Source organism: Onychomys torridus, chromosome 2 (assembly GCF_903995425.1).
Source record: "Onychomys torridus chromosome 2, mOncTor1.1, whole genome shotgun sequence".
NCBI classification, from domain to species: Eukaryota; Metazoa; Chordata; class Mammalia; order Rodentia; family Cricetidae; genus Onychomys; species Onychomys torridus.
Genome location: NC_050444.1, coordinates 16,979,456 through 17,005,315, shown reverse-complemented (window position 1 = coordinate 17,005,315; position 25,860 = coordinate 16,979,456). Strand labels below are relative to the sequence as shown.

At 40.7% G+C, this 25,860-nt stretch overlaps 1 protein-coding gene across 1 annotated transcript in view; it reads left to right on the top strand.

Moving 5' to 3' along the window:
- The window catches only part of Necab1 (N-terminal EF-hand calcium binding protein 1), a 152,222-nt gene that overhangs the window by 102,040 nt on the left and 24,322 nt on the right, over positions 1 to 25,860 (top strand). The window contains exons 6-9 of the mRNA XM_036178394.1: positions 4,020 to 4,156; positions 12,378 to 12,499; positions 15,793 to 15,869; positions 20,677 to 20,730. Of these exons, the coding sequence (XP_036034287.1) occupies positions 4,020 to 4,156; positions 12,378 to 12,499; positions 15,793 to 15,869; positions 20,677 to 20,730 (390 nt within the window). The remainder of the gene's footprint in view (positions 1 to 4,019; positions 4,157 to 12,377; positions 12,500 to 15,792; positions 15,870 to 20,676; positions 20,731 to 25,860) is intronic.

Below are 25,860 nucleotides of genomic sequence, written 5' to 3'. Positions count from 1 at the left end.
AGAGCCGCCCGCAGGAGGCAGCTGGTAACTGCAACAGTCTAGAGCACCCAGGGCTCCCAAGGTCTTTGTGTAGTTCCCTGTTCTTCACACACTCTTTAACCATTTCAGGGGCAGCGGTGTGGGCCAGGAGCTATTCTGAACACTTGGGAAACAGAGAAGAAAAAGATAGAATCTTTACTCCCAAGAACGTGACACAAGATTACAACGTAAAATGCCAAAGCCTATGCCCCAAGTAAAGAAAAGGTGTTCCAGGGACACAGAGAAGGGAAAGCGACTATGTAAAAATAAGTGAGGGGTCCAGGTCAGTAAAGGCTATGAAGACAGTGCTGTGCGGTCAGCCTGGGAGGAGAAACAGGAATGTTAGAAATCAAGGCCTTTTTTCACTTAAGAGTAATGATCTCCTGTTCCATCTATCGTAATTTTTTTCTCATGGCTGAGTGAAATCCTTCTGTGTATGTATACTGATTCTCTATCCATTCATCTGTTGGTGAGCACCTCAACCAGTTCTGTTTCCTGACTCCTGTGAATAGTGCAGCATCGTGTCAGGACTCAGAATCATTTGGGTATGTGCCCAGGAATGGTCACAAGAGAGCCCATTTTAAGACAAAAGCTGCATGTTCTATCTGGGTGTGTTTGTGTGTGTGCAATGAGACTAGAAAGGGGACCATAGAGGGGCGGGTGAACTATCAAGGGGATGAGGAGGAGAAAGAGAGGATAGCAGAATTATATGTGGTATGGAGTCAGAAGGGAGGGTATTGAGGGGGTCCAGCTGTGGAAGGCGGAGTATGAAAATACCATCATGCAATGCACTGCTTTGTATGCTAACAAAAATTAGCTTAACGTTTTTAAAAGAAGACAAGTTATTTGTTCAACTCATACCTAAGAGCATCACACGGCAGCAATCCTTTGTAACTGATTTAAAAAAACTTAATCTCCCAAAGCCTTATCTCACTTCCCATCCTTGCCAATATCAGGCTTTCAACATTTCTGAGAGAGAAGTGTGTCAGTGGTGAACTGATGAAGATGCATCATATGTGTGTGAAACTGTCAAAGAAAAATTAATAATTTTTAAAGTATCAAAGTTCACTGATGTCTTATATATATATATATATATATATATATATAAACACAATATCAACATAAAAGTTTAGAGTAGACATGTATCTGCAGAGCAAAGACAAATAAAATATCAAGTGAATATTTACCTTGGCGATATATATACACACACACACACATATATATAAATACATATATATATATATATATATATATATATATATATATATATATATATATATGTTTATATAACACACACACACACACACACACACACACACACACATGGTATTCCCTGTGTCTAAGAAGCTAAAATTTAAAAAAAAAAATAATGACTGGAATATTGCCATTGGCTAACTTTTAAAAAAAATCTTTTTCTAGTCTGATATAATAGTGACAAATATTTAACGTTTAATTGAGAAAACTAAGGCCGGCACTGTAGTCATTGCTCACTGAGCTTCACTGTTCAATGCTATCTGCAATTGAGTACAAACCTTGCCTTCCTATTTGGGATTAGTCACAGTTTACACTGAGATGCAGATGAGCTGGCAGAATCTCTGGCTGTGCAATTGTGTCTTGAGTTCATTTTAATAAATTTTATTTTTAAAATATGTGTTGGTAAAATGAGAGCAGCTGCAGGGTAAGAATCCAATGTGCTTTTGTTCCATCAACACATCCAGTCAATGGGAAGCTTCCTTTGGTTGTAAAAAAAATTACTGAGAAATAATTCTGTGAAGCTTTGACTGCCAAAAATTAGTAATCTCTGAGATCCGAATGAGGTATTTTGTGTATTTTAACTCAACTTATCCAAAGTTCTTATGTCTATTGTAAGCATGGAACATTGCATTTTTTTTTTTTAAGTAGAGTTTAAGGACAGTTTTGAATTCTTAAGTGAAGCTGCTAGGTTTGTGGATAAGAAAAATTCCTGGGTTTTCAACTCTAAGGAATAGACTTTTTTAAAGGCCGATAGCTGAAAATTTTGCTAAATGAAATCTTCTATGATGTTATTTTGTGGACAGGAAGAAATAATTTATATCAGAAAGACACAAGCAAATACTTTATAATTAGAATTAGTAGATGCACAGAATATTTTGAGTTTGTATTGCATGTCGGAGGAGTTACTTAGCCTAATTTTCAAGCAAGAAAGATGAGGTCCCAAAAGGTTAAATAGCTATATTTCATTTGTTTGGATTTGCAACCATACCTTCTAATTTCCCAGAACATCATGATTCATGGCAGCACATCATCATCATCATCATCATCATCATCATCATCATCATAATTCCTTTAGGCTTTGTATTTTCCATCATGAAAAAATCATTTTTTAAAGATTTATTTATTTGTTTATTATGTATACAGAGTTCTGCCTGCATGCATCCCTGCAGGCCAGAAGAGGGCATCAGATCTCATGACAGATGGTAGTAAGCCACCATGTGGTTGCTGGGAATTGAACTCAGGACCTCTGGAAGAACAGCTAGTGCTCTTAACCTCTGAGCCATCTCTCCAGCCCCCAAAAATACCATTTTGTTTAGGGACAGAAGCAAATAAATCTTTTCATTGACTGAACTGAATTATACCCTTCCCACCTGAATAATTACTTCTGTATCATGGTGCCAAGACTGCCTGACAGAGACAATTTAAGGGGAAAGATTTATTTTGGCTCATGACAGAGTAGGGAAGACAGAGCCTAGAAACAAGTCCATGGCACTGTGAGAATGTGGCAGAAGCTTCTCAGATGATAGTAAACCAATAAGCTGGTAGTGGCTGGTACCAGCAACGGGTTATAACCTTCAAGGCAGATCACCAGTGACCTGCTTCCTCTGGCTCCAACTGACTCATCTCCCATAGTTTGCACAGCCTCTGAAAATAACTCCACCAACTGGGAAACAGACATCCAAAATGTGCCCTTAAGGGACATTTGAGATTCAAACCACAGCACTACTGGATGCTAAAAAGTCAGATTTAACTGGTTTCTTATAAAGTGAAAGGGAGACTCTGCTGCCAGTGCATTCTTACTAACCTGGCTTTCTTCCTTGGGTCTCCCTGAGACATTACAGGGTGGCAGCTAGTGGTATCTAGGGCAATAATTCTCAACCTGTGAGTCCTGAGCCCTTTGGGATTGAAGACCCCTTTCACAGGGGTCACCTAAGACCGTCAAAATACACATACATTTATATTACAATTCATAACAAGAGAAAAATTATAATTATGAAGTAGTAATGAAAATAATTTCATGGTTGGGGGTCACCACAGCACGAGGAACTGCATTAAAGGGTCTCAGGGTATCATTAGGAAGGTTGAGAACCACTGATCTAGAGCTTACTCATCTGCCTTGAGAAGCTGTGTAAATGCCATTACTAGCTCCATGGCAACCTGTGGCCGGTGGAATAGAAGGAATTTTTGTGATAGAAGTTAGCTGCTGTCTTCAGCATGGCTGAGCAGGACGTGAACAGATTGAGTAAAGTCTTTAAATATTCCAATCCTAACATTTTCCAGATTTTAAAATAACTACACCTAATTTCTCTGCCTTCTCTGGAATACAGATAAAAGCATGATAATTGCATCAAGAATGAACTAAGGCACTTGTTGATACATGGCTGAAAGAGAAAATATATGATGTCATGGTAATTGTTTATATAAAACAGAACAAAGCAAGTTAGCTACACTCCAACGTTTTTTCCAGAAACATTTTCTTTTCCTACAGATATATATTACTTAATTATGCTGGAATTTGTCCTTGCTCAGTAAACTTTAGGCAGGTCAATGAGAAGTGATACAAGTCTGTTGTCAGATTCAGCCTCTGGCAGGTGGACAGCGTCCTACCACAGACTTCCAAGCCTCTTTCCTCTCTCTACTCTCCCGTCCAGGGATTAGTCTCAAAGTGATGGATACTTGAAGGGAAAATCTATTCCTGGATGTTTGTCTCTACTGATTTCTAATTACATTTGTTTTGTAACCCATAGGACTACCAAGAAGCCTCCAACTTGGAACAATTTGTCACTCGATTTCTGTTGAAGGAGACCTTAAATCAGTTGCAGTCTCTCCAGAACTCTTTGGAATGTGCCATGGAAACTACTGAGGAGCAAACACGCCAAGAAAGGCAACTGATGTTTTTATATCTCTGATTGTGCTATACTTTTGTATTATACTTTTTACTTTTATTTATACTTTTATACTATTTATACTATGAAAGTATACTACATGTACTTTTTATTATTATTCTCTCATACATTACATCTCAACTGCAGCCTCCCCTTGCTCCACTCCTCCCAGTCCCCTCTCCCCTTTCCCCCAAATGAGCAGGCCTCCCAGGGATATCAATGAACACAGCATAACAAGACACAATAAGACTAGGCACAAACCCTCACATCAAGGCTGGACAAGACAATCCAGTACAATGAAATGGATCCCAAGAGCAGGCAAAAGTGTCAGAGACACCCCCACTCCCACTGTTAGGAGTCTGACAAGAACACCGAGCTGCACAACCATAACACACATGCAGAGGACCTAGTGCAGACCTGTGCAGGCTCCCTAACTGTCCCTTCATCCTCTGTGAGCCACTATGAGCGCCTGCTTAGTTGATTCTGTGGCCCATGTTCTTGTGGTGTCCTGCACCCCTCTGGCTCCTATAATTCTTCTTCCCCCTCTTCTTCAGGGCTCCTCTGGCTCCACCTTGTGTTTGGATGCTGTACTTATGGAAAGGCAGTTGAGGGGTTATTCTGCTTATTCTAGAGAAAGCTAATTACATGAATTAATAGATTTTAAAGCAATGCCAAGTACCTCTCTAGAGTATTTGCTTTGGGGAAAAAAAATCTCACCTTTTATTATGTGGTCTGTCATGTATTCAACAAATGTGAATTGAGAATGTAGTAAGTAAAGAAGAGTTTAAAAGCTAATATGGATGATATTAATAAATATTTAACAAGATATTAATCCTTAAGGAGCTAAGACCTATTATACATAAAACATGGTTACTAAAACTATACTGTAAGGCACAACAAAATAAATACAGAGAAAAGGAAATAACTTGCCAATGGGTTTCTGAACAGTAAAATATTAAATATGGTTAAATGGCCTAGTCTTCAAAATCAGTATAATTTGAAAATATGGCAATGATCAAAAAAGCCTTAATAGATCAAATGATATTTGGTTATATTGGAAAGATTAGGCTTTAATTAAGCAAGCCAGATTATTTTTAAAATGGAGAAAAGTAAATAATGAGAGAGATTTAGGAGCCAAGGTTAGCAGTATGTATCACTAAGAAGAAAGTTAACAATATAATAAAGGGCTAGTGCTGATGAGAAGATGGTATTATAAGCAGACGAAGTGAGGTCAGCATAACTCAAACCACTGGATATGCTACAGAGGTGATTGTCGGTGCCTTGCAACATCGACAAGGGCAAAACTCTTGATCTTCTGTCGTACCTGGATTAAGACATCACTTTAAGCCTTATGAAACATTCACCTTGTGCAGTAAGGGTTTTGAATGAGATGGTGACAGCTTATTCTGTAAGACCAATTTTTCTAGACAAATTAGTGGACACATGGTTATCAAGACATCTCCATAATATCATGGAATTTTCAGCCACATGTACCATGTCAGATGAATGAGCATTGCCAAGTTCCAGGAATAGAATGCCTATAACTTCAGAATACAGTGAGCCTATGCTGATAATAGACTGGGGTACCACAGATGAACCTTGGAACGCACCATTTGATGAATCTGTGCACCCTTCTTCACACTCATACTTTCTTTTCACTGTGTTGAGTGATTCCATACCAAACAGCAAGGCACAGAAATTCACTTTAGGAAATCAGCAACCCACTTCCTCCAGTTTGAGAAGATAACTGGATACCTTAAAACATGATGAAATTGATTTCCTGTTCTTGGTGAGAAAATGATGATCCTTATTGTTTCTTTGGTTGGGATCTTGTGGAACCAAACTCTGTCCTTTTAGAACCACCTGAGAAGAGACTTAGGAAAGCCTCAGCACTGCCTCTTCTCCTTCCTTCTTTGGGTTCTATTTTCCCCCCTCTATCGTTATTGCCTACAAACACAGGCCCTGTACAGCACCACACACACACAGCAAATGTTTAACGAACCATTGTTTTGGGTTAGGCTTGCTTTCAGCTTATGCTTGCAACCAGAAGCTGAATAGCAGCTGTGTTTAATGAGAAGGAACAAAGTAATTCAGAATTTAAGAAAAATAGAAGACAGCAAAGGATTAATGAACCTTTTACTTCTAGATGTATAGCCCGCAAACTGCTTGAATAATGGGATCCCTCACAGGTCTCTTGTCCTTGTGGAGAGTGCGGTGATTTGGAATGTCACTAAAATATCTAAGGACACTCAGGACCCACTACATTCTGAGATATTCTCAGGAGTTTCTGAATAAATTAATTTTTAAAATAAGTAGAAAAAATATACCACTATGGGCTTGTGCCTGTTATATCCATTATGAAGTTTCTGGTGACTCAGAAGGAAGCATTCATTAGCCCTAACCTAGAAGGCTATATCTCCTTTTCTACCTGCTGTCACTAAAGGCCAATGTGAGCAGAGACCCCAGGATCAGGACCAGTGACAGAATGACATTAAGACAAAGGCTGTCCTGTTCCAAGACATCAATCAAAACAGCCTTGGAAAAGCTTCCTAGGTTGGGGATCCTTGAACTGGATCTTTAGGAGGACTTTGAGAAGGAGGATAATATTCTCTACTGGGGAACTGTGCTCTGGCTCACCCCATGTTGGATACCTGTCACCTGGCTAGATATTCCAAGCTTGTTTTTTCACTCCACAATTCTTTGTCTCTAAAGCCTTCATGCAGAGCAGACTCTCACATCTTCACATCCCAGAACAAGTGCTCTGGTTGTGCCTTGTATTCCCACTTCATTAACTCAGCCTTGTGCTAACTCATCTTCTCCACTAGTCTTTGCATTTCTAGATGGCAGGGACTTTGCATGTCTCCCCTCTGCATGTTGAATGAATGGAGGTGAGCATCATATTAGGGACAGTGAGGAGACCAATCTGTCTGCTATCTGGAAGACCGTAAAAGCTAGCTGGGTGCATTGGTGGTTCATTCATTAGTGATTATAAAAAAACAATCTAATGAAGCCAAGGAAATGAAAGGAAAATTAGTCTTGTAACTGTATATAGCACATATTTGAGGCAGAGAAGAACAAAGTGAAGAGAAACCAAAACAGAATTTATAAAACTCCTCCGTTTTTAATATTACAAAGGAGGATTCCATGATGCCCTACAAAGTCAAGTTGTAAACAGCAGGTTTCATTAACATTCCCTGTGTCATAATAATTTTCTTCCCCTTCAGCATCAACATTACTTTAGAATTTAATAGTTGTGAAATCAAGGGATACAGACTTGTTGGGAAAGATGAAATCCAGAGAAAACATCTCTTTCTTCTAGCAGCCCCAGGCAGAATCACACAGCATCGTTCATCCTGCAATAATGAGTCCGACATGCTGGGCTGGGCATAATGTCTGTGCCCATTCATGTGAAAATGGCAGTTTCAGAGAGGGGGATATGCACAGCTGGAATGTCACAGAGGTGAGACTCTCAGATGGCATTCTATGCCATCTTTGTATCTGCTCTGGCAAACTGGCTAAGTGGGAGTCACTTTAATTCCCTATCTTTTCAAAGGACCTAATAGCCAGTGGCAAGAATAATCATCATGTGATGTGGAAGCTTCCCTCCAGAGGACCCCTGTTCTATTGCATAAGCCCTCCTCTTCACAAGCTACATTTCCTGAACCCTGTTCAATTATCTGTGGATTTCCTTTGTATAATGGAATCTCTAAGTTTGATCTGTTTTCCAAGTTTCTTCTATAAGCAGGGATACAAATGAGTCCCTCTGGGCTAGGAAGTCTTTTTTTTTTTTTTTTTTTCGACTTTTGAATGTTGTCTATTGTAGAAGAAAGGAAAGGCCTTAATTTTACTGACAAGTGATTATAAATCCTCCTGTGGCTTATGATCAGAGAAAAGTGGCTCTGATTGCCAGTGTCACCAAAGCACAGGGCTTATGCTGTGTGGAAATCCATAGGGAAGTTAGACACTGGAGACTAGATACATGCGAATTGTTGTTGTTGTTGTTTGCCTAAACTTTCAAAACTGACATTTAAAATGCCTGAATGAAATAGTCATCAACACACAAGCAATAAAGGGGGAAAGCCCCACCCTAAAGCCAACCCCCAAACCAGAAGCTGGAAATGATTTCAAAGCTCTGTGGAAGCAGTTCACACAGGCTGTGTGGGAGGAAGATGCGCTCACAGCAGTGAGCACGGAGAACCTGGGGTGCTGAAGAATTGACAGAGCTGTGTAGAACCAGCAGTGAGGTGAAAGGGAAACTGTGTATTGTGGAAACCCTCACCAGGCATTTTTAGGAACTGCCCCTTCCCAGTCTGGAGAACCCTGGAAGTAAACAAGTATAAACCAAGTACAATGGGGGCGTGGCACAAGGCTGAAGATGAGACATCAAGTGACGGCCTTCATCCTGACCTGCGCATATAAAACCCCCTGTATAAACCCCATCCTGTATTTCCAGATCACTGACTGCAGAGCTCAAAGTATCCAGTTAGAGGACACTGGAGTGGAAGATCTGATTAATCTAAGAGAGACTCCTAGACAGATCTAGGAATAGGCTTAAAGACTCCGACTGGAAGACTGGACTTGGCTAATGTGCAGTGCACACAAAAATGCCAACCTGTCTTGTAAGTCGCCATCCTCCCCCCTCCCGCCACTGGATCAGAGGGGGAGAGGAGGAGCAGAAGGAGCTAAGCAAACAGAAACAGAAGAAACAGAAACTGTTATGGTGTGTGAGACTACAGGGGAGGGACCAAAAGACTCAATTCAGATTATAATTAGCCTGATTTATTAAAACAGCCAGCAGGCCCACACAGTCCTTAATCCAAATTAGAAACAAGGTGTGTGTGTGTAGGGGGGGTATTTTCCCCTCTTGTATTGATTTTTCAAGATAGGGTTTCTCTGTGTAGTCCTGGCTGTCCTGGATCTCACTCTGTAGACCAGACTGGTCTAGGACTCACTGAGATCCACCCACCCTGTCTCCTGAGTGCTGGGAGTAAAGGTGTGTGCCACCACTGCCTGGCTTAAAGGAAGGGCTTTGAAAGGCAAAAACCACTGAGTTCTTCTGCTCTGCCAAGATCAGATGGTCAAGGTGACCATAAAATAGTCTTTGAACATCTGCATAAGCAAATTATAGAAGCCAAAGCCAGCAGTTAGGCATCATCACAAGCAGATGGCCATGACTGTACATTTTTGTGTTCAGGTCAAGGAGTCAGGATTGTCAGGAGTTTATCTTCCGGGAACTTGAGTCAGAGACAAAAAACTATTAGGTACCAAGATGGACCCATAGCACAAAATGGACTTTCTTTAGCCATCACAAAATGATTCAGAGAGCAGAAAATAAATATATCAAAAGAGACAAAACCATCAGGTGGTAAAGATGTTGCTGAAGGAAAAAGAAACCTTAGTAGACAGGAAGCTCTACAGAAAAACACCTGTTCCTTCTTCCCTGGCCACTTGTTCTCTGCCTCTTCAGGAGCATTGCTCCACCCTACCTTCCACCTAGATATGTAAAAACCTCTTTTGTTCTCAGTCTATGGCTCTGGAGAGCCACTATGCCTCAAGGCAAGGGGATGGTGTGAGCTTCATTTGCACAAGAAACAAAGCAATGCATCTACCACCTGCTCGGCTTTGCCTACTTGACCTTATCCAAGTATTGGCCTGCATGGGTCTGGACCAGGTCCTCTGTGTATATACCATGGCTTCCAGTTTAGTGTTTTTACGGGATTCCTGAGGGTGCAAACGAGTGATCTAGGCTTCTTGTGCCTTCTCTTGGGCCATTTTCCTTTTGTTTGTACAATCAAATTCCAATGTTTTAGTTTTTGAGAGAGAGAGAGAGAGAGAGAGAGAGAGAGAGAGAGAGAGAGAGAGAGAGAGAGAAGATTGTCCCTTTATGTTTTGTGCCAGGAGTTTTTTAGATTTCACATTTTCTTTGACTGAGGTATTTATTTCTTCTATCGTGTCTTCAACATCTGATATTCTCTCTTCTATCTCTTGTAATCTATTGGTGAGGCTTGTCTCTGAGGGTCCTGATCAAGTTCCTAAATTTTTCATTTCCAGATTTCCTTTGGTTTGAGTTTTCTTTATTGATTCTGTTTTAACTTTCAGGTCTTGAATTGTTTTATCCATTTCCTTCTACTGTTTGTGTTTTCACAGATTTCTTTGGGGGATTTATTCATTTCTTCTTTACTGCCCTCTATCGTATTTATAAAGTCTATTTTAAGATCTTTCTCTTGCATTTAAGTGATGGTGCAATGCTCAGAGCCTGAGGTGGTGGGATTACTGGGTTCCAGTGGAGATATTCTCACTGTTATTGAATTTTTATGCCGGTATCTAGGCATTAGGACAGTTGTAATTCTGGGTGCTGATATCTGGTCCTGTCTTTGTGGATGAGTTTTTTGTTCCTTGATTTCTGTTGTTCTCTTTTGTTCTTTGGGGAGTGTTGTGGAAATTCTTCTGGGATCCTGACAGATGTGACTACTGGGGATTCCATGTAAAATGTGTTTCTAAGCTTTGAAAGCTGACTCTTAGGAACAGGGATGGGATGTGGGCAAAGCTTGAGGGTATCCATGAGGGGAGAAAATCAGGTTATTCCACCAGGATCAGCTTAGTCCCCTGGTAATGAGGGCAGAGAGTGAAGAGAGGCTGCAACAGGTGGTTCACTATAGAACTGGGAGTAAGACTGGGGGGTTGGACTTGGAGAAAGAGAGGGAAAAGTGAAGATCTGAAGTTACCCTAGCTGTTTAGATGGCCAGAGTGGCCTGCAGGTTCCAAGAAAGTGCCTGATGGAGTTAAATGAGTCAGGAAAGGAAGTTTGGAGGGGTAAATCTATGTGACCTTTTGGAGATGGGGGTGGAGGCAGAGGAAGGGTACAGCAGGTGGTCTGCTATAGAGCTGTGGACGACACCAGAGGATTGGATTTGGAGGAGAGGATGGAGAGAAGAAGATCTGGAGTTAGCCAGAGTCAGGGGACACTCTCTTTAAGATGACTGGCTGACTCAAAGTCTTAGTGCCATAAAAATTAATGCCATGGGGAGTATTTTACACTGAAATGTGTGAGAAATCCACCTTAGGAAGTAATTCGGGACTTATTTACCACCAAACAAAGCAAACCACACAGAGGGAAATGGAATCCAGGAACAAAGGATAAAAGCTAAAGGAATCTACATTGGAAAACAATTTGGGGTTTATTTATCACCAAAGGAAACCACACAGAGAAAAATGGAAACCAGTAACACAAGATGAAAGCTAAAGGAGTCTTCACTAGTAAAAGGTATTTTAAAAACTGATTCTCACAAAGGCAAGTGAGTGCTATAGTTGACTGCCTAGAATGGAAAATCTAGAAAGTGACTCAGATGCTTACGGGATTTCTCTAGCTAGAGACATCTATAGGCCAGCCTGAGGCCAGTGCAGCATCTCTTGACACTGGTCAGTCTTTCTTCTTCACATCCCAAGCACTTCCCCTACATTCTCAAGTTAGCCACAATTAAAGAGAGTTGAAATTCAGCTACAATGTTCTGTGTGCCGACCAAGAATCAAGAAAAACAAACTTGTTTTTTTTAAATTAAATCCACCACTTTAATTAAGTTTCTTTCTTGGACATTTCTTACAGTCTTTCCATGTATTTGTCACTAACTAATTTCACATTGGGAAGCTAATAGGAAAGCTTAAGATAAAACTACAGACATAGTGATTTAAGCATGCTGAGTTCTGATAGGATGATAAATAGCACAATAAGCTCTTGCTAAAAAATGTCTTTGAAAAGGGAGTGGAGGGAAATCTGGGAAGAGGAGGAGGGAGCTTCAGTCCAACTATGGAATTTTTTGACTTTTTAAAATATATGAAATTTTAGTAGATTGGAACAAAAATTTAAAACATTAAGCAAAGAAAATTCCATGGGCATTCTCAAATTAAGCAAAACACAACACATCATAAACCAAATTTTTTTCTGTTGAAGACTTGATGATGGAAAGAAGGGTTAGGTTACAAAGTATATTTCACTTGGGCTTAATTTTACAAATAATGAAAGCCTGGAACATTCTCATCCTTGCATTAGTATACTGTAGTAACAATCAGCTTGACTTTCCAGAGCATGTTTGCAAACAGTATTTCTCCTGTGTCTCCATTAACTATCCCAGAAAAGCCTGGTGGTCGATACCTTAGGACCTTATCCTAGGAGCAACATACTGAAGGTCTGACGGGAAATTTCAGCGTTGGCTCTTGTTTCAGGCAAGGTCCAGCCAAACCGGAAGTCCTGTCTATTCAGTGGCCTGGAAAGCGATCCAGCCGCCGTGTGCAGAGACACAACAGCTTTTCCCCCAACAGCCCGCAGTTCACTGTTAGCAGTCCAGGTAAGGCAGACCTCAACGTTCTTCATCATGTGGATGATTTTAAACCAGCAGCCTGGACGCTTTCCTTTTCATCAAATGCATGTGAAACTAAAGAGGTCGGAGTATTTATTAGGAAGTGAGGAGGTGATGACGAAGAGGTGATCCTACCAGCTGTGCCTGGAGGGCTCACAGAGGAATGGATGCAGAGGAAAGCACTCTAGCAGCCAATTCCCGAGAGACTGGCCCTGCAGTGCACCCTAGTTCTGAAACTGCTCCTCCACCCGATACCTACCCCCCCCACACACACACCCCGACCAAATCACCTGAAGTGTGTATCATGAACTCTTCCAGGAAACTCTTAGGATTAGCCATAGCTGTCTTACTCTATCCCAAATCCTTACACAGTGTTTCCACATTATTCCAGCTCACTGGGAAGAAACCAAAGCCCAAAATATTAAATGGTTTCTCTAAGATCATCTATACTACTAGTCCATTTTTATTGTCAAAGAAACCCAAAATCTCTATCATTACAACTACAAATAATTGTTTTTCTCCCTCACGAGTGTGTGGTTGGTGGTGGTTTGGGCATTGTCAGCCAGATGTGGTTCTAGGCTATAGGCTGAGTTCTCTGCTCCTGGGAGCTTCATCTGGAATAAGTGACAAGCAGAGCATTTTTGCCTCCTGGTAAATGTCAGAAGCACAAGCAACCAGGCCAAAATTATATAAATAGGTTGAAACTACAATGTAATTCTTGCCACCTAACTTTCCATTTGCCAAATAAGTCACATGCCAAGCCTGCTAGTCATGGAGTAGGAAATTATGCCCCTGACTGTAGCTAGAGGTGTACACAGCCACACACACACACACACACACACACACACACACACACACACACACACCAGGGCTTGCACAGGAACTGTGCAGAAGGAAAGAGCAAGCAAGTTACAGGCTGCTCTCATGGCTCAAAAATGGCAGTGCTGGGTTCCCAAGGCCAGGCATAGATTATACTATTTCCATTTTAACCACGTAGAAAACACAGAGCCAGCGAGATGGCCCCACAAGTAAATGAGCTTGCTGCCAAGCCTGGCAACCAGAACTTGATCCCTAAACCCTCATGGTAGAAAGTCAGACCCCATGACTGAACCAACTCCCACAGGTTGGCAGCTGACTTCTACACACAAGCCTTGGAATGCATGAATTTTCCCTGAGTGTGCATGCACACACACCCACACAAGAGTATGCACACAATAAATAAATAAAATATAAATGTGATGTAATTTGGGGGAAAAATACAGAAAATACTCAATTATGGTCATGCTATTCTGACTTAATCTTAGATGATAAGTAGGGTGAAGCCTGGCTATTACTTTAATGGAAAGGAATAGTCAAAACTACAGTTCCCAAGGTCTTTGACTTTCCTTAAATCCCTGTAGGGAACAATGCAGCTTAGAGATAAATATGCTACCTAATTTGTGCATTAAGTGTTAAACATGAATATTGGTTTCTACATTTAAAATATTTTCTTTAAACTCTCATTTCTGATAGCATATATTTGTTGCAGCGTTAATGTTTGTTTTTACTTTATAAAACTTGTTGGTGCATTTCTTCCTCCAAAAGGTGGGTACAGAAATACATTTTGATACATTATGTTTTGCAGTCTTAAAGATGAATGGGTTTACTGTGCTGTTTCCATATGTGAATAGTACCTCTTTACAATTTAGGTCAATTTCTTTCTATGATAAAGCAAGATTTGTAGCTGTGAATTCAATTTTGCCCTCATTTCAAGGAATAAGTAACTAATGTAACTTCAACAAGCATTTGTAAGACATCTTAAGTAAGTTGTCATCAGCACACAGGAAGCTAGGGTGATCATTCAAGATCTCAGAACATAGTGCCTCCCTTTTTATCTTTATAGTTAAGCAATAATACCAGCAGTGTTTATGTGGTGTTTAAAGTGGTGTTTTCTTTACAGTACAGAGAATGATCTATAACAGCCATATTTTAGATTTTGAATGAATGAGCTTATCAGGTAGATAACAAGCCAAAATAAAAGAATAAATAATGTGTGTGTGTGTGTGTGTGTGTGTGTGTGTGTGTGTGTGTGTGTGTGTGTGTGTGTGTGTGTGTGTGTGTGTGTGTGACAGAGAGAGGATGCTACAAGCTCTAAAGACATCCCATAGAAGCTGACTGAAGAAGGCCTGTTAAAGCAGCCACCTGGAGTTCCTCATGATAGTCCCGGAAGAGTATCCCCCTTTGCCCAGACTTCCAAGTAAAAGAATAAATAGCAACACCTAAAGATGACATCCTCAAATTGGGAGGCTGAGGCAGTCAAGTAGAGTTTACAGTTGAGCTCTCTCTTCATGGATGAGCTTCCTGGGTCTGGAATTCTGGCTTCTCCTTCCCACTACAGACACTCTCATGTCCTGGAAAAAACAGTAGTAATACTTGTTGGAAATGGTTTACCTGCTGGCTCTTCTCAGGGGCATAATGTGTTTACTCTTGAGTTGTTTGGCTGGTCCAGTTCCTCCCTGCTGTAAAGTTAGTGAGTCAGCTCATCCCCAGACAAGGAGCCTTGGAGGACACTTGGAAACAAACACGCAGAGATGAGGGGAGAGGGTAATCCTATTTCTCAAGCCAGCTTCCAGTGAGCTCAAACAGCACATGACACTTTCCAATGTCATATATATTACATGGTACCAGATATGCAGATAAGTGCAGAAAATATTCAGTATATATATACAGTTACACATGTATCCATAGGTAGTCCCTACTATATCCACACATATACAGAGTATATTTCATATACTTGAGTACAGCACAACAGACTCTGGTCCGCACTCTTTACCTCTAAGCCATGACCAAAGGGTCCATACAGTCCCAGGTTACTCACTGGGAAAGACAACACCAGCTACCTCACTATTATACTTTTTTTACATCACAGCTCCATGTCAAGGTTCTGATTTTACCTGTTCCTGCCCCTGCTCCATAGCTGAGTTTAGAATCAGTGCTTTCCTTCTTTTTCAAAATAAAACTGTCTTGTGGGAAGGTAAAACTGGCTCAGCAGGGTCTGTTCTCTTGAGCTTACAGGCCGGTGCAGAAAACAATACTAAAAAGAAGAAAACAGGCTAATGAAAAAAAGTCAGTGATGCAGGGATCTCTGTGATTCGGTGAGACATCACTCATGGATACATTTTTAGGGCTCTGTTTAAAAAAGTCAGTGACACTGCATTCTTCCTTCAGGGTGGAAAGAGAGATAACTGAGCATTCTGCATTGTTAAAAATTTAACATTCTGCCTTTGTGATTTTCTCCCAAGCGTTGTTAGAAGAAGACAACCAATGGATGACCCAGATAAACAGACTCCAGAAATTAATTGATAGACTGGAAAAGAAGGTAGGTACTTCCTTTTCTTTCCACTTCCTCCTTCTTTGCAAGATCTTCTGACCCAGTTTCTTCCCTCCTGGATGTCCACCCATGGCTGCCTCATTGATAGAGTAATACTCAACATCTAGCTGATTCTCTGAATGGCTGGGCTGGCTGGTAGCTACAAGGGCTTGTTTTCCGATTGGTTGTTTGTTTGTTAAATCAAATATGAAAGCTCAGAGTTACATTTAAAATCAGGTCAAGGGCCGAGAACTCAATGAACTCTTAGGTTGTGCTTGAATGATGTTAATGGCATCTCATAGAGAAATACAAGTAAGATCTTACGACTCTTGCAGTTTAATTAGGGGAAAGGATTATTCTATGCTCAACTTCTAGAGATTAACATGTTAACTGATCATCTTAACATCAAGCCTGCCTAGTAAGTGGACAAGAAGGGATATGATGAAGACTTCTTTGGAGCTACATTGTATGTTCTTAATTTACACATCTTTATGGAGTGATTTAGCTTGTATCAAGTGACCTAACAGTATACTGGTACTATGCTTATATAGCCTTGATGGTAATGGTGACCTTTGTCAATCAGTAAAAAGACTTGTTTTTTGTGACTTCAGGACAACAAAGAATGAATATTTTTGCTTGGTAGAAAACCTGAGTTTTGAAGAACCCATGTACAATGGTACAAATAATCAAGCAAAGGAAGGGTGTTTGTTGTGTAAATGACTGATAGTCAGAACTGAATTCACAGCTAATACTCAGTAGGTCCTGACATGTGCCAAAAATTGCAATGTGCAGATGTTTACCTGAAGGAATGGTCTCCATGAACTGGGTGCTTGGAATAATTTCACATTCACAGAGTGTGTAAGTTATATTTTAATACTGATGACAACTCAATAATTTGATTACAAGCAATAGAAATCATCTTTCTAAATTTAATAAAATTGAGGAAATTCTGGAAGGGTGTGGAAATGTGCATGAAATCCACAGATAATGGATTCTAAGACATTAATTCAGAAATTTGGGAGAGAAGATGATTCTAGATGTCTAGCTAGCAAGAGCTATAGTATCTGAGCTATGTCCACTAGAATTAGTGAGTTCAAACCATTTCCAGTCTGTTCTGCTCATGATTCCAGGTGGGAAGATGGGCATGGTGTTGTTAGGGTCACATGCTAGCCTCTTGGAGAAAGGGGGGGGCGACTTTCAGATCACTGCAGTGGAAGAAGAAGAGTAATTCATGGAAAAGAAAATGTGTTGACATTTAAGTTGGAATAAATGCTGGTTAGCTAACAAACTGAAGAAGTAAAGTTTTAGTAAACAAGGAAGAAATTAATTGGAGAGGATGGTGAAGGCATGAAAGTGGAAAGGCCTTGTCTTTCATTTAGGAAAGGAGTGAGGACTAAGCTTCCATGGTGATTGCTGCCTGACCGTGAGGGGCATTTCTAACAGACTGAGGGATTTGGACTTGGTCTTGGGAACAACAGATGCATTTATTATTTTTAACTGGTAATTATAAACATAAGATCTTTTGGTAGAAAACCAGGCAGTGAGATACAAACTGCTTTAAATCAAGATCAAAATGGATTAAAACACGAAAAGACTAGGCTGTGAGCTAAAGAAGTCATCTCCAACAATGATATTAATTTCAAGTTTGTGTACCAGAACCCAGAGATGGGTCCATACTATGTGAGTGAATGGAAAGGAAAGACTTCTGAGACCAGAAGTAGAATTAACAGCACCACCAGATGGGTATGCTGGGAACCCACAAACAGTCTGAGGATTTCAGCCTATCTGAGTCCATAGAAACTGTTTCATAGAAATGGGGGGGGAGAAGGGGTGCCCCACTCTGAGGTGCAATGAGAAAGGAAGCTGGCTTTCTAGATGCATCAACTTCAGGGTACAATAGGCAGAGGTACCCCTTGAAGTATCAGAAACTAGGTCAGGCTGACAGGTCAGGTCTTACACTTGGCACAGCTAAGGTGAAACCTCCAGGCCTGAAGATGGACAGGATGCTAAAAACAAGGTTCTTTCTATACAAGGAGAGTCACATCAGAGGGAAGCATCCCTGGATAGCTCCAGTCCTTCAGCCAGGGCATCTTCATTGACTTTGGCCTCCTACTAAACACATGAACTATAAGCGTGTTGCAGATCAACTTTCCTCTTTCATTAAAAAAAAAAAAAAAAAAAAAACTAAAGGGAAAATATGGAAATTAGTTTTCTGATATCAAAAGGCCTAGGAATATGAGACTCTGTTTTGAAAAGAGAACCCAATGGAAACATAAGGGGTCCTGTGTTAGATAGGTTTACAGTTTTCTAAAGAACAAAATATCTCTTTTCGAAGTGGTTTGAAGTTCCTAGGGAAACTCTCTCTTCTTGGTGTATGAAATATGTATAGTTCTTTTTTTCTGGAATGGCTTAAACTTTAGTAATGGCTTTCTAACCTGTTTTAAATCAAAGTATTGTCACATCCCTTTCTTTCCCAGATTTTTGTCTCCCTCCCTTCCCGTGAAACGGTTTTCTTGTGAGAGCAGCATCCAAGAGAGTCTCTGAAAGTACAGCCTGGTGGTGTTCAGCCTGGGCCTCCCATTGCGTGGTGCTCAGCGTGAGCTGTCTTAACGAGTAGTGAAGCAGTGTGGCTTAGGTTTTCTTGTGTGATTTATCCTGCACTGTGCTGAATTAGGTTTCCAGAGGAAAACTACCCACTTGCCAAACAGTGGCTAAGTGCATGTCATCTCATGGCTGACTCCCTTGTTTCCTGTGGTTGTTAGCATTAGATTTGATCTCCCTGTTAAAAGAAAATACACTTGAGGCAGAACATACATATTATTTTTTCTTCCTATTAAATATTTGTGATAATCCTTCCTAGACTATAAACTAAACACGATACCATTCAAGGGATTGGTGGTTAATAACATTCATAATTCCTACAAGTTTCTCAGATTTTTGTCTGTCCTTTCCAATCTCCATGGGTAATAATGGATGTGTACTGAAGTTATAACCATGCTAAATTGAATTTATACAAAAGACATAAATGTGCCCCATGCAAGCAAGAGAACCCCAGTTCAAATACCTAGAACCATGTAAGAGCTGGGTGCAATAGCACCCATCTGTATCCCTGTGCTTCTGGGGAGACACATGGGAGGTAGTGACTGGAGAATTCCTGGAGGCTCACAGGCCATTTATCCTATTGTATGAATCAGCAAACAAGGAAGAGACCCTAGCTCCCGCAAGATAGAAGGTGAAGTCTGATGTTCAAGGTTGCCTTCTGACCTCCACATGTATGCTTTGGAATGTGTGTACACACACACACACACACACACACACACACACACACACACACACACAGGCTTTTAAATTGAATGAAAAAAATCTTTAATATTAAACCAAACAAAGGCAATGATAAGGACTGTTCATTCCCAGTGTATTGTCAGGTCACCGGAGAGGACTGACTGAGGATGGCACGCTCATATGGGCAAAGCTTTTCTTCCCTTACATCAGATGACATAGAACTGAAAAGTGAGAGAAACATCGTCAGAGACCGCCAGCTCAGGGCTCTGTCAGTGCTGTCCTCCGCCTTACTCCATTCACATTCTTATTCGTTACACGATTTTACCTTGAAGAACAGCCGTGATTTCGATGGGACCTTCACTCAGCCACCCGCTGATTCTGCAGTGTCTATGTGCCTAGCAGCATTCTGGCAACAGCAGTCCAGAAATACTTAAAATGGGTAAAATAGTTTGTCTCTACAAAGACAGACAGAAATACGTGAAAGAATCTATGAAAGGAATCACATCAAACAGCTGAACTCCTGAAGTCAGCAATGTGAGTGGATGGTCTGGGAAGGTCTGTGCAAAGATGCGGTATTAAAACTGGGTGTGAAAGATAAGAAGGCGCCATCTAGAGGAAGGCCTATGGGGAAAGGAATTTACAGCAGAAGGGACTGAAAGTGAATCCCAGAGGTGATCAATCACTTGCCCAGAGCCGTATCACACCCAGGCAAGCCAGAGTAGACCTGCTCTGTAATGACCAGTTTAACACGGACTTCTACAACGACCAATTTATTCCTAGCTCTTTGAGGGAAATATTTCACGTAGTCCTCACTTAGAATACACGTAACTTCACAAGTGTTGAAGGTTTACTCTCTTGGTTTTACTGGATACATCAGTGTTAACCACTGACCACAGCTGAGGACCTGAAGGTCTTTGTAAAATTCTTGCATTCATGAAGACTGACATTCAAAGGTTTTCTTCTAAACTCCACACGTACACTGTGGTGTACACATGCCTACACACACACACACACACACACACACACACACACAGGTTTTAAAAGTTTGAAAAAGTATTTATTTTATTTTAACCAATATTAGTAGTTGTTTTCCTTATTTTTCAATTCACCAATTTTAGTAAAGAAAACGTATGTTGGAGCACGAAAGCATTATAACAATAGACAAATATCTATGATGCCCTCCTAATGAAAAAAAGACGTGACGCTACTCACGGCGAAATCTGTCTGCCTGCTAGGCTGGTCGTTCCAACTTGACTTCCCGAATGCATTTCTAGTTTCCCCTTAGCTCTCTGATGGCATCAGTGAAGTGGGCGCTAACAACTTCGACATTGCCTGAGTAGCTCCTTAACGTTGATGTCTAATAATGATACAGTATGTCTTTATTGGAACAGCTCGATTTGTAAAATGAAAACTAGTTCATCTCCTTTCAAACAATAAAGTAAGCAAAACCACACTGTGGCTTGATGCCGACTGTTTTAGTTATGTAACTTGACATCTTTCTCTTTTTCTCTGCCTTTACTTCCTCTGACTGAAGGATCTGAAACTTGAGCCCCTGGAAGAAGAAGTTATTGAAGAGAGCACTAAACCTGTGAGTGATTTCCATATCAGAATGTCAGAAATACATACTTTGAAGACAAGACTTACTTCCCTCAAAATCTAGTGCCCCATAACAAGTTGAAAACTCAAATAATAAATGAACACATTTCACTCCTTTTAGATTTACCATGGCACTTATTATCACATCTATTATTTTTTGCTTTCAGTAACAGTAAACATTTCATGGCATGCAAAAAAGCAAGATAAACCCATCATATGAGTTACCAGTTACTAAACCCAGGAACATAGTATATAGACAGATTTCAGAAAAAAATTACAATTTCAGCAATTTTCCAATTGTTTTGTTCTTTGTTTAAAGCTCTTATTCATTTTGCTTGGCTAATGTGGATTTGTGAGGACCAAATGCTTCACATCAGGCAATAGTTGCTTGTGTGAATGAACTTGTCACACACAAGGTACAAAATGAAGTTTTGATAAACTTATAAGACATAATTGAATATGATAGGCAAAGGAGGAGGCCATCTGAGATCATCATAAAGGCATTTTGTAAACACCGCTGGGTTGAGTACTGTAAAGGCCTAAGCTGGAACCTAGTCCTGTGTATCACTGTATCTCGAGCATTTAGCTTAAATCTTGGGACTGTTAAATACTAAGAGATTATGTTGTTAATCCTCAAGATAGCCAAATGGGGGTGTTGTAGCATTAGCCTCATTTCATAGAAGAAGAAAGTAAGGTGCAGAGAAATTTAAATTTACAACTGAACTCTGGAAGCCCAAACACTTACACTCTCAACACAGTGTCTCATGGGTTCCTTACCACTACAGTAGAAGTGCTTATTGCTAGCAAGGTTGTGGGTTGACAGCTGATTTTTTTTGTTGTTGTTCATGAGATTTTTCTCCATCCTGAGAACAGATTAGATTAATTGGTGGGCTTATTGAAATATAGCAAATCTAGCCATTATTGCATCTAACTTTTTGAGCCATTACATAATGATGAATCCAAGATATGATCTATGCCCTAAAACCCATTTTTCCCATCATCCCAAAGTAAGGGAAATAAGATATCATAGACAAAAATTTTATAAGACATTTACCACTTTAGTTGCAAGCGTGAACCTGGGAGAGCAAGCAGGGCCTAAAACTGAGGCAGACTAAAGTCTCGTGTAACAACCAACCTTATTCAGAGCATCAGCTTTATTCAGGCAGTTTATACTCTAAAGGTTAAGAGAGTCACCTGAGTAAAGAGTGCAATCCCAAGGACAAAGTGTACACGGCACAAACATGCTTTCCATAGAGGCATGTGAACAACAGCTGAAGTCACCTCACTCCTATCCGATACATCTGGGAGGGCATGAAAGCACATTCCAAGAAAAATGCTGTGTTTCGAAGAAACTGAGGTCACAAGACTGTTGTCATGTTTTCTTGGAGTTCTCTTACAAGCTCTGGGAATTCTCACATGACTCCACTCTTGGACTATGTTCTGACAATAAGGCTATGTAGTATCCCTCAATTTTATGATACAAATACCAGTATTTCAATTAAGAAAAAAACAAATACCTTGTTTAAGGCCTCATAGCCAGCAAGAGTGAAGCCAATTCATTTGTATTTATCCTCCTTGCTCTTGAGAAATGAGAAGAAACAAGAAAGCAAATGGTAGAATCAGATAGAAGGAAACTCCACAACTTTCCAGTACTCTAGAGCTCTCAGAGTACTTAAATCTGTAATAAATAAATAAATACATGGAGTGTGTTAAAGGACATTCACTAAACATCACTTGCTAAAAGCAAAAGCACCTTTCGTAAACTGAAGCTATGCATCCGTCGGTGAAAAGGTCTAGAGATAAATTTGTGAATACTATTTGTCAGAAAACAGATGAGAAGGAAAGTCAATTAAACTGGAACCAATAATAAAATGTGATAAAGAATATTATAGACGAGTATATGTTTTCACAAGGGGACATGATCAGAGAATGCATACAGAATTATACATTTAATACAAAACCATAAAGAAGAGACTGTAAGAGCCCTCAGGAGATAGAGAATTCCAAGAAAACAAGGCTCTCTACTTCAACGTGTTCGAAACTCATGTGGACTCACAGATGAAGGCAGCATGCACAGGGCCTGCACTGGTCTGCACCAGGTCCTCTGCACTTACAGTGTGGCTTCCAGTTTAGTGTTCTTATGGAACTCCTGAGTGAGGGGATGAAGGAGTCTCTGATTCTTATGCCTTCCTTTGGCTCTTCTCCTTTTCATTTTTCTTTTCCAATTCTTATGTGACTTAGAAACCAGTTTGTTTTCTAATGAGAGACAGAAAGGAAGTAGATCCAGAGGGGAGAGCAGATGGGGAGGAACTGGAAAGACTAGAGGAAAGGGGAACTGTAATCAGGACATATTATATGATTTTTTAAAAAATCTGTTTTCCATACCACAAGGACACTTTCTCTACTATGTTCATAGCAGCATTGTTTGTAATAACCAGAACCTAAAAACAACCTAGATGCCCCTCAACTGAAGAATGGATCAAGAAAATGTGGTACAATTATACAATGGAATATTACTCAGCTGTAAAAACCAATGACCTCAGAAAATTTGCAGGCAAATGGATGGAACTAGAAAAAAAATCATTCTGAGTGAGGTAACCCAGACCCAGAAAGACAAACATGGTATGTATTCACTCATAAGTGGATATTAGAAGTAAAGTACAGGATAACCAACCTACAATCCACAGCCTCAGAGAGGCTAGATAACAAAGAGGGTCCAAAGAGGGCTGCATAGATTTTCCTTGGAAGGGGAAATAGAAAAGATCTCCTGGGTAAACTGGGAGTGAGGATGTGGGGGTGGGTGGGGGGATGGGAGCTTGAGGGATGCAGGAGTCAGGTTGGGGTCAGGATGGAGGGGGAGAATAACGAAAGAGATGTCTTGATGGAGGGTAGGGGGCATTTCAGGGTTAGGGAGAAACCTGCTACCAGAGAAACTCCCAGGAATCCACAAGGATGACCCCACCTAAGACTCCTAGCAATAGTGGAGAGGGTGTCTGAACTACTGTAATCGGATTGTTGACTACCCTAAATTGTCATTAGAGAGCCTTTATCCTGTAACTGATGGAAGCAGATGAAGAGATCCACTGCCAAGCACTGGGTCAAACTCCAGGAGTCCTTCTGAAGAAAGGGAGGAGGATTATATGAGCCAGGGGGGGTCAAGGTCATGATGGGTAACCAACAGAGACAGTTACCCCTGAGCTCGTGGGAGTACATGGACTCTGAACCAAAAGTTAGGGAGTCTGCATGGGACTAACTAGGTCTTCTGCATGTGGGAGACAGTTGGGTAGCTTGGTCTGTTTGTAAGACTCCTAGAAATGAGATCAGGACCTGTCTGGCACATAACTGGCTTTTGCGAACCTGTTCCCCATGCTGGATTCCCTCACCCACTCTTGATGCAGGGAGAAAACCTCAATCCTACCTCAACTTGATGTGTCATGCTTTGTTCAAGCCCATGGGAGGCCTACCTCTTTCTGAATGGAGATGGAGGAGGAGTGGATGGGGTGGGGGGTAGATGGAAGTGGTGGGGCAGTGTGCATGGAGGAGAGGAAGGAGGGGAACTGTGGTTGGTATGTAAAATAAATGAAAAAATGTTAATTAAATAAAATAAAAAATTAAAAACATATTTTCAATAAAAGGAAAAAAGAAAGGTGGAAATAAAAATGTAGTTACATTGTACAAGGAAGTTACTTTACTTCTGAGGAGATACACAGGATACAATTGTAGCAAGCAGAACATGTAGTAAATAGAACAAGGCAATAGTAGATGTTTATTCTGGGTACTAAGTAAGCCTGTGTGCTGCACTAGTTTGCTGCCTAGCAACCGAACCCCAAACTTCAGGGACTTGGAAACAATAACCACAACTTTCTTTATGGGGAGGAAAATTTGACAGGGATGGGTGGCATGGTTCTTGTGACTCCCCCATGGCCCCTTCAGGTGTCTATGGTCAGCTGGGCATCAGCTTTGCTGGTGTTGGCCAAGCCTTTCATACACGTAGAGGTCCAGAACTGCTCTTGGAGGGCTTAATTCACAGTCTACCGCCTGGCTTGTTTTGTTTTGTTTGCATAAAGTATTGAAATTGATCCCTTCCCATTGTTTATTGAGTGACTGTTGTCACTCAATAACATATTTGAGGAGTTGCTACAGGAACCAAGTAACACACAAAGCATGAAATATTTGCTGTCTGTTTATAGAAAACCTTTATTGACTCTGCTCTATCAGGGTCACATGATGATCTCTGGGACCTGAGTTGGGGGCGGGGACTAACAGTCCCTTGGGTCTTTATTTGAAACTGTAATGCGCGATCATTTCTGCAGCCTTCAGTTAGCCAGCAGTTAGAAAGTTAATCCAGGTCCCAGGGGAGGGAAACAGAAATGGCAAATTTGTGGGAGGAACAGGAAAGCCACACTCTAAGGGACCAGTAACTTCTGGGGCTGTGAAGGCCTCTAGTTGTTGGCAGTATTCATCCTACTGAATCATGTAAGGATTGTTTTCCAACGGAAAGAAGAATAGAGAAATGGGTACCTAGAGGTCTAGAGCTCACATCTATACCTAAGATAGCCCCCGAGAAATCCCTGACCCACAAAGTCCTTGCAGATGTCTATGAAAGGATATGTCTATCATCATGTTGTTGGAAATCAATTCTATTTTAGTACTAAACCAAATTCCTGGGAGACTCACACAAAGAGCTGAGTGATCACACAAAACCTTGGTAGCTAGTCACAGGTTTGCATCTTCTGATCTTGATCTCTGACACTGAGAGGAAATAAAACAAATGTCAGTTGGGTTGTTGAACTCAAGTGGGTATTTGGGGGGGGGGTGGATTTTGAGACACTGTTCCTCTGTGTAACAGCCCTAGCTGTCCTGGAACTCACTCTGTAGACTAGGCTGGCCTTGAACTCACAGTGATCTGCCTGCCTTTGCCTCCTGAGTGCTGGAATTAAAGGTGTGCACCACCACCAGCCAGCTCTCAAGTGACTATTTATGGAAATAAATAGATAAAATTTATAGGCTGGTTCCAATACAATTTTAAAATATTATTTTTCCAGTCAAAAGCCCCCACAATGATTCAGGGGCCCACCTCATCTTGAGTCTCTCTCGTTCCCAAGATAGGCCTTCCTCCTAC